This window comes from Cnephaeus nilssonii (genome assembly GCF_951640355.1).
Source record: "Cnephaeus nilssonii genome assembly, chromosome: 9".
In the NCBI taxonomy this organism is placed as follows: Eukaryota; Metazoa; Chordata; class Mammalia; order Chiroptera; family Vespertilionidae; genus Cnephaeus; species Cnephaeus nilssonii.
In genome coordinates, this window is record NC_137080.1 from 64883611 (window position 1) to 64897190 (window position 13580).

The 13580-nt window shown below is 41.6% G+C and overlaps 1 protein-coding gene across 1 annotated transcript in view; it reads left to right on the forward strand.

Moving 5' to 3' along the window:
- Positions 1-5110: 5110 nt before the first annotated feature.
- The window catches only part of LOC307105715 (uncharacterized protein), a gene marked incomplete at its 5' end in the record, with an annotated part of 44949 nt that continues 36479 nt past the window's right edge, over positions 5111-13580 (forward strand). The window contains 2 exons of the mRNA XM_079781619.1: positions 5111-5261; positions 11548-12338. Coding sequence (XP_079637745.1) covers positions 5111-5261; positions 11548-12338 — 942 coding nt within the window. The remainder of the gene's footprint in view (positions 5262-11547; positions 12339-13580) is intronic.

The window sequence follows — 13580 nt, forward strand, 5'->3', positions numbered from 1 at the left end:
AATATCCAACATCAGTTGGGAGGGATGTCACAAGTAATTTGTTAGTATTAATAGTAAAAGTGTCAAACTTTAAACACTAGTTAATAAATTGGAGTACAGTCAAGGTTATCTCTGTAATGTTACTCTTACTCCTATAACAATACACAGTCATGAGTGGGAAGGAAAGAAACAGAGCAGTGACAAATGCCCAGGGCAATGTGCATAAGCCAGAGCCTTTGTCATCTAGGTCCGTGGTTGGCAAACTGCGGCTCTTTGGCCCCTTGAGTGTGGCTCTTCCACAAAATACCATGGCCTGGGCGAGTCTATTTTGAAGAAGTGGTATTAGAAGAAGTTTAAATTTAAAACATTTGGCTCTCAAAAGAAATTTCAATCGCTGTACTGTTGATATTTGGCTCTGTTGACTAATGAGTTTGCCGACCACTGAATTCTAGGTGAACATCAGAACTCATTGGTTTCTGAACAATTATACATCAATGTGTATTACGCAAAAGAAAGAAATCCACACTTACAAGATTGAGTTAGGTGCAGCCATTTAAGATATATGATACAGACATTATAAATTGTCTTTTGGAAGAAGTTTGATGAGATAGGTAAATGGACAGTGCAGAAGGCAGGATTGGGCACACAGTGACTCCTGCTTTATAGAAGAAATGGGAGGAAGTGGACCTGTGTTGGAAGTGGTGGTCTCTAGGGGTATTTTTCTCTTTTTATGCCTTCCTGAATTTTCCAAATATTAAGTAGTATTTTAGGACCAGAAAAAAAAAGTTATTCACCAAAATATATTGTAAAATTATAAAGAATAACTGAATGTTTACAAAGTAATTCTGTAATCTTGTAATCCTCTTTCCCTCCTGATCACTATACCAATTAAAACACATAATAAATATTTACAGAGTGGATTTATGCTTTTCTGATTAAAGTCATAGAATCTCTTCTATCATTAAAAAAAAAAAAGGCTTTGACAGCATAAAGTAACTTGATCCTCAGCATGTCTTCATCTAGGCTGCCAAACACAATTTGTGGCTCCTTACGCATTACACATTTAATTAAAAATGAAAACAAAATATCATCATGACATCCCATTTCATCCCTCCTGAGAACGTGCCCTGTTCTATGAGGAAAGGAGTAATAAAGACCAAATGGGTAGGCTTTAGTTAACAATCTTCATTCTTATTTACAGGGAACTAAGTTAATGCCCTCTCTAGGGAGAAAAATAAAAAAGCATGCAGTGACCTTCACTGAACTTCATGCACTAACCAACTGAAAGTGTATTTTAAAATGCCCTGAAAAAAGCTTCAGGGTTGTGGGGTTAACACAATACAAAATGCTGCCAAACTTCCTGTGTTGTCATTGTGTTTTCTTAACCCAGGAATCTTCCTATGAGAACACGAGGTTCACAGTGGGGTGGTGGGGAGGAAGGGTTCTGCCCTGTACCCATGAACTGCCTTTCTAATAACCCATGATTCTGAAGGGCACACAAAACATTGTCATAAGTGCATTTTGTGTTTTCATTTATTTCTTGAGAGAACAGCAGTCTGTATTAATGCATGTTCTTGACATATCATTGGATTCACTTTCCCAACCATTTTGAATTACTACCTAAAATAGTCTTTGGGGAATGTTTAAAAAAAAAAATGCATTCTCAACCAACTTGCCAAAGCACATTTATTTTCCATGAGTTGTACTATTCCAATTTGCTTTCTCAAACACCGTGAATATCTACCTTAACTTTTAAATATTATTTTATAACAAAAATGTACTAGGAAATTTTCTACTTTTTACTTTTGGGGGAGGAAAATATCACTTCTATTTTCTATGACTTGAAAAAAAATCATAAATAAGAATTGTTTTCCTTTTTGCAAGTTTTGAAGTTGATGGTATCATTATGTTTATTTATAAATAAAAAGGCATCTAAAGCAGGAGTTTTTAGCCTATGCACTATTGACGTTTTAAGCTGAATAATTTCTTGCAGTGTGGCTCTGTTTGTACATTTCAGCATGTACAGCAGCACTCCTGGCCTCTACCCACTGGATGCCATTAGCACCCCTAATCCCTCAGTTGTGACAACCATAAATGTCTCCAGACATTGCCAAAGGCCCCTTGGGGGAAGGGAGGGGCAAAATATCTTCTGGTTGAGAACTCTGGCCTAAATTATATCATTCGCAGAGAGCCATGTACTACCTATCTAATTTATCTACTATAATTCTTCAAAAAGTGAAAATTCCTATCTTTCAAATGTTGAGACTGCTTGCTACTCTATTATTTTGGTAATCTATAATAATAAAAGCATAATATGCAAATCGACCGAAAGACCGAACAGCAGAACCACAGTCCAGACGACATTACAGATGACCATGCTATGACATGCACTGGGGCCAGGCCAGCCAAGGCAGGTGCAATGCGATTTGTCGGGGCCCTGCAATCGCTCCACGATCACCCCACAGAGGAAGGCTCAGGCCACCCTCTGCAGGACGATCGATGGGGGGGCTCTGCAATCGATCACCCCAAAGAGGGAGGCCTAGGCCACTGGCCAGCGGGGCGATAGATGGGGTAGGGGGGCTCCATGATCACTCCAAAGAGGGAGGACCAGGCCACCCTCTGGGCGGCAATAGATCGCGGACTCCTGGCTGGGTGGGTGGGGCCTCCCTCTGCTGGGCAATTGTTATGGGGGCCCCGTGATCTATCACCCCACAGAGGGAGGCCCAGGCCACCGGTCAGCGAAGTTGTGACGGGTGTGCGGTGCCGGCCAGTGATCGCCCTGCAGAGGGAAGCCCAGGCCAGCCAAGCGATCGCACCCCATGCCTGTGGCCTGTAGAGGGAACCGGTGGTGGGGGTGGGGAGGGGGCAGCGCTGCACAGATGGCAAGCAGTGGCAATGGCAGGGGCGGGGCCAGCTGCCAGCATCATGGGGAAGGAAAGCCCCGATAGGCCCTGATTGCCGGCCAGGCCTAGGGACCCTACCCAAGGGATCCCGGATTGTGAGAGGGCGCAGGCCGAGCAGAGGGACACCCCCCCATGCACGAATTTTGTTCACTGAAAAATATTAAATATTCTAGTCCTTAAATATTCTACCTAAAGTGAATAAATAAGCCACTAAGATTTTCCATATCCTTCAAAGAAAAACAGCTGACCAAAAAACTCGAGTTAGATGTTAGAGGTAACTGTCACACTGAAAATTTATTTCACTTCTTTTTTATAAGATTTCCTTATTTTTAGGTGGCTATGAAAATCAACTAAATTATTTTATCACAATGAATATTCAGACTTTTGGTTCAAAAGTCCAAGTAAAGAGATTTTCAATAAGAAACAATTTAATATAATTCATACATTACACACACGTCTCTTTTTATTCAAAAACTTTGTAACTAATGCAGCAATGAAGAAGTGAGTTTCTGCCAGTTATATACCTTTAAAAGATTTTTGTAATTTTAATTGTAACATGTTTATTAGAAAATTTTCAGAAAATACAAAAAAGTATGTAGATCATCATAATCCTACTACACAGAGATAACCGCATTTAGGTATTGATCTTTCTAGATTTTATTCTATTCATATATTGTGTATTATATCCTTAACAGATCACAATTTATATTCTATTTTATGTGAATTGAACATAATGTTTGCTGGGCAATAAGGACAAAATTTAGCAATAATAAGAGACGTGGGTACTCAAATAAGATTAGGGCTTGTCTTTACTTTTATTTCCATTCTATGCTATGTATCATCTAGCTATAGATGTCCAAAGTTCTACCAATTTTTCTGAGAATTCTGGGGGAAGGAAGAAAGGGTCTTACATTTTCATGGTCATCTCTGTTCCATATGGATCCACTGAAACAAAACAAGGCCATTTATGTGTTTAGAAGATGTCACTGAACATTTGCCCTTGAACCTTAGAAATTCCCTCTCCATGTCCATTCTATGCCTATATTCAGGATATCTTCAGGAACTGTTTCATGTTTTGAAGTTTCCAACTCACACCATGTCCCTGGTTCTCTGTACCCATTTTTTTCTCTCAGGAGCAAGGGAAATGCTCCTGTTTTCTACACAGAGCTCTTTATCCACCTTGTTGGTTGTCTTCATTCCCTTTAAGTTAACAGAAAGCCCTGAGAGAGTTGAAGAACCAAGTTCTTGATTATCGTAGGGTTTCTAGTCAGAAAGGCCCTAGTAACCAATTAGTCAAGCTCTTCAATTCAAGAAAGAAATTGAGGAAACATCAAATTATTCCAATGTCATAGCTGATGCCCACAGTTCAAAGGATGCATCCGAGTAGTTAAAAGAACATGAATAATTAAGAGACCTGGGGCCCTAGGGCCATGAACAGAGCCTTATCTAAATGGGTAACAGAAAATGCATCTCAATCACTGTATCTCCTTTCCATTCTCTCAAATATGGGAATAGAACCTATGCTAATAAGCACATTGGTGACCCACATAACGGTCTGAAAAGCACATTCTAACAAATTGGCCACTTCCATCCTCAAAACAATATAGCAAGAGAGATAAAGCATCTAAAATTATTATCATCCTCATTTATAGGCCCAGAGGAATTGGTGACCTGGTTGAGTCCCATCAGAGTAGCAGAACTAAAAAATGTCTTTGAATCCAAATACTACCCCAGACTGCCTTCTCATAATCTGGAGAGAAAGTGATGAAGAGTTAATGATATTACATGTGTGAAGGTTCTTTCCAAATTAAGAAAAAAAAAAAGGTGAATGAAAATTCAACACTTATTGCTACATTTATTTCCAGACAAGTTTGGAGAGATGGAATCTATATGAGAATGCTTTGGTTAGAGTTCAGGTAGTTTCCACAAATATTTTCTCCAAATGGCACCATCTATATATATAAAAGCCTAAGCTACCTGGACGACCAGATGACCAGATGACCAGCTGGTAGCTATGACACACATAGACGACCAGGGGGCAGATGCTCAATGCAGGAGCTGCCCCCTCATGGTCAGTGAGCTACCACAGCAGGAACGCTGCTCAGCTGACAGACCTGCGCCAGATGCAGGGCTCAGGGCTGGCGAGCGCAGCTGTCGTGCAAGCCTCTCCTGTGGACACTCCCCCTGTGCGCCTGAGTGGCTGTGGCGGCAGGTGCAGCAGGGCCAGGATGAGTGGGAGTAGCGTGGTGCCCAGCCCGGGCTTGGGCTCCTCCCCGGCCACCTGCAGCTTCATGTACTACTTCGTGCTGTGTGGGATCTACGCGGACAGTGGGCTGGAGCCTGACAAGCTGGCAGATAAGGTTGGGCAGTGGCACAGAGGTCCACTGATCCCCACAGGCCAGGCCGAGGGACCCCACCAGTGCACGAATCCATGCACCGGGCTTCTAGTACATTATATAATAAAACTTTGCATAATGGGATTAAAACATTATACTCTGACAGTCATTTTTACTTTCACCATAATTCTTTACGTTTTTTGGACTTTCTTTTTAGATTTATCCTGCTCCTTATCAACTGGCAGCTGATCCAAAGGTTTGGTGACCGAATAATTAATCCAGTCTAGTCCCTTACACACACACATACACACACACACACACACACACACACACACATACACACACACACACACTTTCTTCCTCCATGGATTCTGTTAATGACTTTTCCCCCTTGTCTTTGAATATTTACAATGCAGACTGCAAATCCAAGAGGTTGATTTCCCTCTTTTCCAAGATGAACTAACTCTAAAAGACCCCCTGGAGTATTTCACAGTGGCCCCAATATGCTTCCTCACTAGCACATAAAGTTATCTATGAGTTATATATGAAAAATCTTAAAATTTGAGATTTTGAGCCCCTAAGCTCAAAAATGTTAATTACTCAAATATTCTCTGTTCCAGATTTCTAAATTCTTTTGTAACTTTCCACAGAAACTTCTCTCCATAATTTTCATTCATTTCTCAAGCTACAAAGCTTACAATTGAACACATTTTCTATTGAGTTTTTCTGTGTGCTGAGTCTTACAGTTTCAAAGGAAATACAATTACTTCATCAAAAACAGGCATTTAACAAACACCCTCCAATCTGTAACTAGAATCTGTGGGATTTCAAGGCACAGTTGTTCTCAAGCACAAAAAAGATAATCTACTATATTATGAATTGATTGTGAAGAAAATAAAATATTTGCACTATACATTCCGTTATAATTGCTTTCTTAAAACCACCATATATATTCCTGATTAATGTTTGCATTTTAGCACACTGAGGTCCCAAACCTCCTTTTATTCTACCCAAAATATTTACAATTGTGCTTTCCCAGCATACCCTACATTTATTTATTTTTTAAACAAATTTTATGTTAAGACTTTTTGTAATATTGAAAAATTTCATCTAAACAATATTCATACTTGGTTTAAAATTTTTAAATAAGACTACAAACCTTCTCACACCCAATTGAAACACCAGCCCCCACCCAAAAGGAAACACCTTTCAATCATGTCTGCTTTTAGAAAACTAAATAATAAAATTATTTGAAAAAAAATATGAAACTTAAATAATGAAATAACTAACATATGTATATATTTGTTTTTATCCATCTATCTCTATATGCTAGACCCTCAGCTATGTAAAATGAGATTTTAGTTCCTTTCCTGTAGTTCTTTTCTCAACCCTCTGTAATTTGGATAATTATATTATTATTTTAAGTTTTGTTGGTTGTAATTTAGAAATATCTACTCATACTTCGGTTCTTGTCCAACAAATTTGAGTTGGGTTCTTGACACCCCTCTAGGTGGAATAAGGCTATTAATGCCTCTACTCGCCTTCCACTTTTACTCCCTTCTCTCATCTTCCACCTTCTGTCAGCTTTTTAAACTTTTCTTACATTTAATTTTACTTTGTCAAGATTGTAAAGTGAACTGTTAATTATGTGAGCTGACAAAAATGTTTTTATATTTAAGTTGAGTTTTTGATACTTAACAGCAGAAACTCTTCTAACTTCATTGAGCACCTCCTACACGCTGACCTGCTGGCCAGAAAAAGGGATGCTACACTGTCTACTTTGTGTAAATGACTCAATTTTAAATGAGATATGATTTTTTAAAGATACAGTTAATTAAAATAGATCTCATAAAACAAAATAAAATAAGATGATTCTGCAATGGTTTTTAAGACAGTATCTTATTCATGAAAAGCCTTTAAAAATAAAACTATTGTAGAATATTATTTAAAAACAGAAGGGGGGAATGTTTATTTTCTAAAAGAGACTACTAAAATTGAAGGAAATAGGTGTATAGTAATCTTAGTGAAAAGATATATTGCATTTGAAATATATTCTAGCAGTTATTGTCTTAACTGTAAAGGCTGCCCTTAATTATAAAGTGTAACATGGGAAGTGACCATGATTTAAGAGTAATTTATAATATGCATTTCAGTTTAAATTTAAAACAAATATTCTATTTTTGAGTGAAACTCCTGACTTTGCAGAAAACATTCATAAATGCATATTTCCTATAACTTTAACTTTAAAAAATAAATGTAAATACATTTTCTCCATCTTGTACCTCTATATTTTTCTGCCTCTTTGAAAAGGGTTTTGAGAAAACTGGTGAATCGGATTCCTCTTCCCCTGTGAAGAAAACCCATAGCAATCTCCTTCATGCTGTCCTCACTGCTCAGCTAATCATACCCAGGTTAATGTTTGACTCAAAATGTTATTCATGCATTTATACTTCACCTTATTTTAGAAAGTCTTTTAGATAGCTTAAATAAAATGCATACATGCAAATATAAGCTGGTAATGTATAGTAAAAATAATAAACCAAGATAAGGAAAATATGTTTCTAAAAACGTCACGATGAGGCAGACCACAATAAGTTCCTAAATTGAGCTGTAAATTTAATTCAGAGCTGCCTAATAGTGGAAATAAAAAGGAGACACTACAAGTATGTCAATTTAGGGGAAACAAAATGTATTCTAATACTAATCACTAAAAGAAATTTTCCTTGAGACTGTGGCCCAAGATAAAATGAGAAGGGATGGTTAGTTTTTTTTGAAATTTTCTCTCTGTTCCTTCACATACATATAAAAGACTCTTGCCATAAATATACCACAGTGAAGAAACTCCATGGTCGGGTTCAGAAAAAAATATAAGTTTTATAAAAGGAGAGTTAAAAAACTCTGATGTGGTTCAGAAAAGAAAATTTCCCACATCCATTTCAGAAATAGAAAGGAAAATGAGGGAATTATTTTTCTGTTCTCTCTAACAAATACTATTTCCTTTTCCTAATAACATCATTTTCAAATGAGTGAATTGGATTCAGTGAATTGGTGAGAAGTCACATGGAAGTTTGATTTGTCCAAGACACACAGAAATTCAGAGGCATACCAATGATCAGAATCGGTAAGATGTGAATGCAGTTATCTATTCTAATAAAAGAGAAAGATGCAAATTGACCGTACCTTTGAGATGCCCACCAGCCAATCAGGAGTGAGTATGCAAATTAACTCAACAGAGATGGCAGGTTAATTTGCATACACAGGAAAGCATTTTGCACCGCCCCAGCCACTCTGGGCCTCTGGGCAGCGTGGGAAGGTGGAAAGGCGGCTCCGGGCCGGAGCAAAGGCTGTGCTGGAAGCCAGTGTAAGGAAGGCCCATTCTGCATGAATCTTCATGCATCGGGCGTCTATTTTATTATAGTCACTGATAAGAAATATTGAGATAAAAGTATCTTAAATGTAATATTCAGAAAAAATAATATTGTCATTAGTCAGATCATGTAATTCAACTTATAAAAAACTCTCTGTTTTTTTGGTCCTGGCTGGGTGGCTCAATTGGTTGAAGTGTCATCCCATATACTGGAAGATTTTGGGTTCAATTCCCAATCAGGGCACATACCTAGGTTGGGATACATATGGAAGGCAGCCAATTGATGTTCCTCTCCCTCTCCCTCTCCCTCCCCCTTCCCCTCCCCCCTCCCCCTCATCCTCACCCTCTCCCTCTCTCCTCCCCCCACACCCCACCCCCTCTCCCTCTCTCTCTAAAAATCAATAAAAACATACCTTTGGGTGAGGATTTTTTTAAAAAACCTCATGTCTGTGTATTTAAAAATTATTCTGGCCCAGCTGGCATGGCTCAGTGGTTGAGCATCAACCTATGAACTAGGAGGTCATGGTTTGATTCCCAGTCAGGGCACATGCCCGGGTTGTGGGCTCGATCCCCAGTGTGGGGTGTGTAGGAGGCAGCCAATCAGTGATTCTCTCTCATCACTGATGTTTCTATCTCTCTCTCCTTCTCACTTCTTCTCTCTCTAAAAATCAATAAAAATATTTTTAAAAATTTAAAAACTATCTTTACAAATGCTAAAACTACCCCCAAAGTCAAGTTGTTTAGTAAACATTTAAATATATGTTAAAACTGATAGCTCTCTAAAAGAGGGACTGCTCTCCTCTTCCTTGTTGAAAAGCTGATGAAGAAATCATCAATGATGATTCCAATGATGACTTCTTCATCAATGGAGTCACCCATATTACACAAACAATTGATAAAATATTCATTCCCTGAAATAAATGGGTGTGGACTTATTAATTCCTAATACTGGTTTTGACTTAAATATACTGAATAAGTGGTGCAATTTGGATTCATAATAATCGATCCTTCCATAGTTCTCACTCAGTTAATTAGCTGAAAATAACAACTGCTGGTTCAATTAAATTTAGCAAATTCCACATTCTAGCATTACCATATGTACATTTGTTTGAAGTAATAATTAAACTTCTGTATTAGATTGTATATTTTTGAAGAAAGTAAACAAATTATATTAAGACACATGGAAATGTCTTTAAAATACATATTTGCTTTTCTCTTTGAAAATTAAGCACAAATATCTTAAGTGTATCCCTGATAAATGGCTGCAAAATTACTTTATGATGTGGGTATAAACCTGACTAAAGCCACTAACAATTTCCATGTAAAACTATGCACATTGACAGCTATAGGCTATGTTAATTAAATGTCTCCCCTAATACCTTCTCCATTAAAAAATAGGGAGGAAAACAGAGGAAGGAAGAGAGGGAGGGGGAGGGGGAGAGAGAGTAAAGAATTAAGCGGGAGGAGTCTCATTTACATCTAATTTGAGGGAAAACTTTCAGATTGAGAAAAATATGCAGTCAGAGGAAATATTGAAAGACTGCTAGTGGGCAAGTATCTTGACACTTGCTTGTAGAAAAGCAGAGATAGAGTGTAACATGTTAAGACTCACAGAAAACAAATTCTTTACAATCACTATCTTGGTTGCATCTCACAGCACCTGGATGAGGCAGGCAGAGTCTGGAATACTGTCCTTGCATAACTAGAGTTAGTCACTAAGAAATTTGCTCAAGGTCAATACAGAATCTTTTGAGAAAACTTAGTCTTAGGGCCCATGTTATCCCTTGAAGCTACTTTGATAAGGTGTGGTGAGTTTCAATTGCAAAAGCAAAATGGTAACACGAGCCATTTTTATTTTGTTTGATCTCTCCTCTTCCTCCTCCTCCTCCTCCTTCTTTTTCATTGTACAGATCATCTTAAAATAAATTTGGTCACCAAAATGATTTATGCAGAAGGAACATGTGGCAAGTGTACAAAAATGTTTAAATGCAAAGTTTATTGCCAGAAGAAATAAACTGAATGTGACAGCTATCTGAAATACAAATAAGTGTTATCTGTTTATAACATATGCAAATCATGTTAAAATTTTCACCAGTAACTGTTTTTATCAAAGTGTAGTCCTCTTTCAGTAAAAAAAACCTCAATAAATTTTACAAATCTTGTATGACCAAATCCTATTAGTATCATATAAACAACTATAGTGTCTATTATTTGCAAGGTACTGTGATTGAATGCTAGGGTGGTTTAGTCAAGTCCCTCCCCCCCCCCCCCCCCTCAGCTATTTCATCCAATCTCTATTTAAGATAGTATGTGACTTTATTGCAGAAATAAAGTTCACAATAAAGATGACTTGAATACAAAACTCCTATATTTTCATTCTTGAATGAAGTAAGAAAAGAAAACAACCTTGTCAGTGTCATGACCGCCTGCCTTTTGAAGAAGGCTGGAAACCGGTTTCAGATACCTGGTGTACTGGCCAATTTATTAAGAATACCCATGTTCAGGACAGCAGATGTACCCATCTGCGAGCTGCCCAATTAAACACTTTAATGCGATGTCCTAAAAGGAAAGTCTTTAACTCGAATAGTTAACAGTGCTACTCTGTGTTTGTGCAGCTTTCCTTCATGTATGAACTTTCGCAGAAAAAGGAGTTCAAGTCCAGGTAGCATGTAGATGACCTACAAAAGTAGCGCGTCCAGTGTTCCCATTTTCGTCCACACCCCATATAACAGTCCTGTAAGCGCCGGACTTCCCTCCATAGACTCTCACCCTGTGACACCGCTCGGCGGGGCCGGACTCACCTTGCTCTGGGAGCCCGGAGCCAGGTCCCGCCGCGGGCTCCGAGAGGTTTGCTCCCAGCGGATCAGGGCGGGGTGTGTTGCCGGAGTCGCCTTCTATTGGCTACCCTCTCGGGGACTGGCCGGGCTTTCCGACACTTGATTGGACGGAACTGCCCCCGTAGGCCGAGGCCATTGGAGGCTGCGGGAGCCAGGGGGCGGGGCGGGTCCCCCAGGAGTCCTGACAGAGCGCGCTGGGCGGCGGAGCGGGGCGCCGGGCGCCGGACCGGAGCTGGGCGGGCGGGTGGGCGGCCGCGGTGGGAGGGCGGGAGGGTCCCGGCGCGGAAAGGGGCTCGAAGGGGGAGGACGGTGCCGAGGTTGGTGCCTGGCCGCGTCTCCCGAGAGCAGTCCCGGTTTTGTCCCGGCGGGGGCCGCTCGGAGACAGCATCTGTCAACGCCTGCCCCTCCTCTCTCCTCCTCCGGCCGGGCCGGACTCCGCCGGCGGGGGACGCGGAGCCGGCGCGGCGCGCCCATCAGCTGTCAGGCGAGTGGCGGAGCGGCCGAGGGCGGCGAGAGACACACAAAGAACGCGGTGAGCGGCGCGGCGAAAAGGGGCGGCAATTTCGGGGCGGCTACTCCCGGCCGCACCCGCTCGTGCCGCCGCCGCCGGTCCGAGGCCGCGGAGACAATACGGCCGCGCTCCCATCCCAGCGCCCGCGCTCCCCCGGCCCCTACTGGACGGTGCCGGGCTCGCCCAGCCCCCTGCTGGCCCGCCGGCCCCCGCCCGGGAAAGGGGCGCCCCCTCGCTCTCGCGGCCGGCGAAGGAAGTCGGTCCGCGGCCGCCGAGCCCGGCAACTTGCGCGCCGGGAAAAGTTTGCGGCGTCTTCGCGGGGCGGCGTGGCGCGGCCCCCGCCCCTGGCGTCCACGGTCCCGGGCCGGTGACTTTTCTGGGCTCGTCGTCCGCCCGGGCCTGCGGGTGAGTTGGCTTTGGGCGCGGTGGGTCTCGGCGGTGCGGGCCACCTGGGCTTGGGGAGAAGGCGTGCAGAGGGCCGTTAATTACTTTTTAGAGGAGGAGGCGGGGGAAACACATAAAAAGTGCGAGGGCTTTCAGAGGCGCTGACATGCCACTGACTCGTGAACCGTATCCGTGGGAACCCTGCGGGAGCCGGGGCCACCGAGGGCCTGTGCGGGAGGGCGGGCGGGGGGGGGGGGAGGGTGGAAAAATGAGAAGGTCGCGCACCAGCCCGGCCTGCCACCCACTGGCTCTGCTTGACCTTGGGCAAGTGACTTAACCACGGAGACAGCCTCCTGGGTGATCCATGAGGCCAGAGCTACAGGAGCTGCCTGTCTCCCCCCTTTTAAAAATACATCTCGGTTTGAGATTTTTTTTTTCCTTGGGCCTCCGCGTGAAGCGATAGGCCAGGATCCATCTACCTGCGCCGGGGTTCACCTTTCATTCTACGGAGAAGTAACTTGGAAGCCAGTTGTGTTCAAGCAGTCGTATTTCAAGGTTTTGTTTGGGTTTTAATGGAAAAAAATAAGTTACTCATGACTTGTTTTATACACATACGCTTCTCAAGACTGTCTGTTTTTGCTGCACCCGCTTAAAAAGTTTTAGGGGCCGAGGCTGGGAATAGGAGAACCAGGCTTGGGGGTGAAGTGACAGGTACCCTCAGCGATCTACCCCTTCATCCCTTCAGTTTAGGGGAAGAACAGGGTTTTTATTACACGTAGGAGAGCGTAAACAGGGCAGGTGTTTTTTCCCCCTTGTTTTTTTTCTGTATTTCTTTCTATGGAAAACTTGTGGTGGGCAGTGGGGGATGGGGCTCTAACTTCTGACAAAGAAGGAAAAGAAAATGTCACTTGGAACCAAAGAAACCTTAAACTAATGTAAATCTTCATAATGCAAGTGCAGCTTGATCTAATTTTAATGAAGGATTGAAAATAGCTGCTGTGTTCAGTATCCCTGACGCCAAGATGGCTCACTTACATAATCTTAGTTGGGATGTGTTAGTGGCATGTATAATTTTAATAAATTATTAATGTTAAAGCTTTGGTCTAGTAATGGTATTGAAAGATTGTTATCACAGGTTGTGTTGCAATACAGTGGAGTGTTAACTTTTGGTTATTATGGTAAACCTGCCCTTTTTTTCCATAAAAAGTGAAGTCAAACATTTTTTTCCTAACCAAACTTTTCTCAACTATTAAATACCTACTT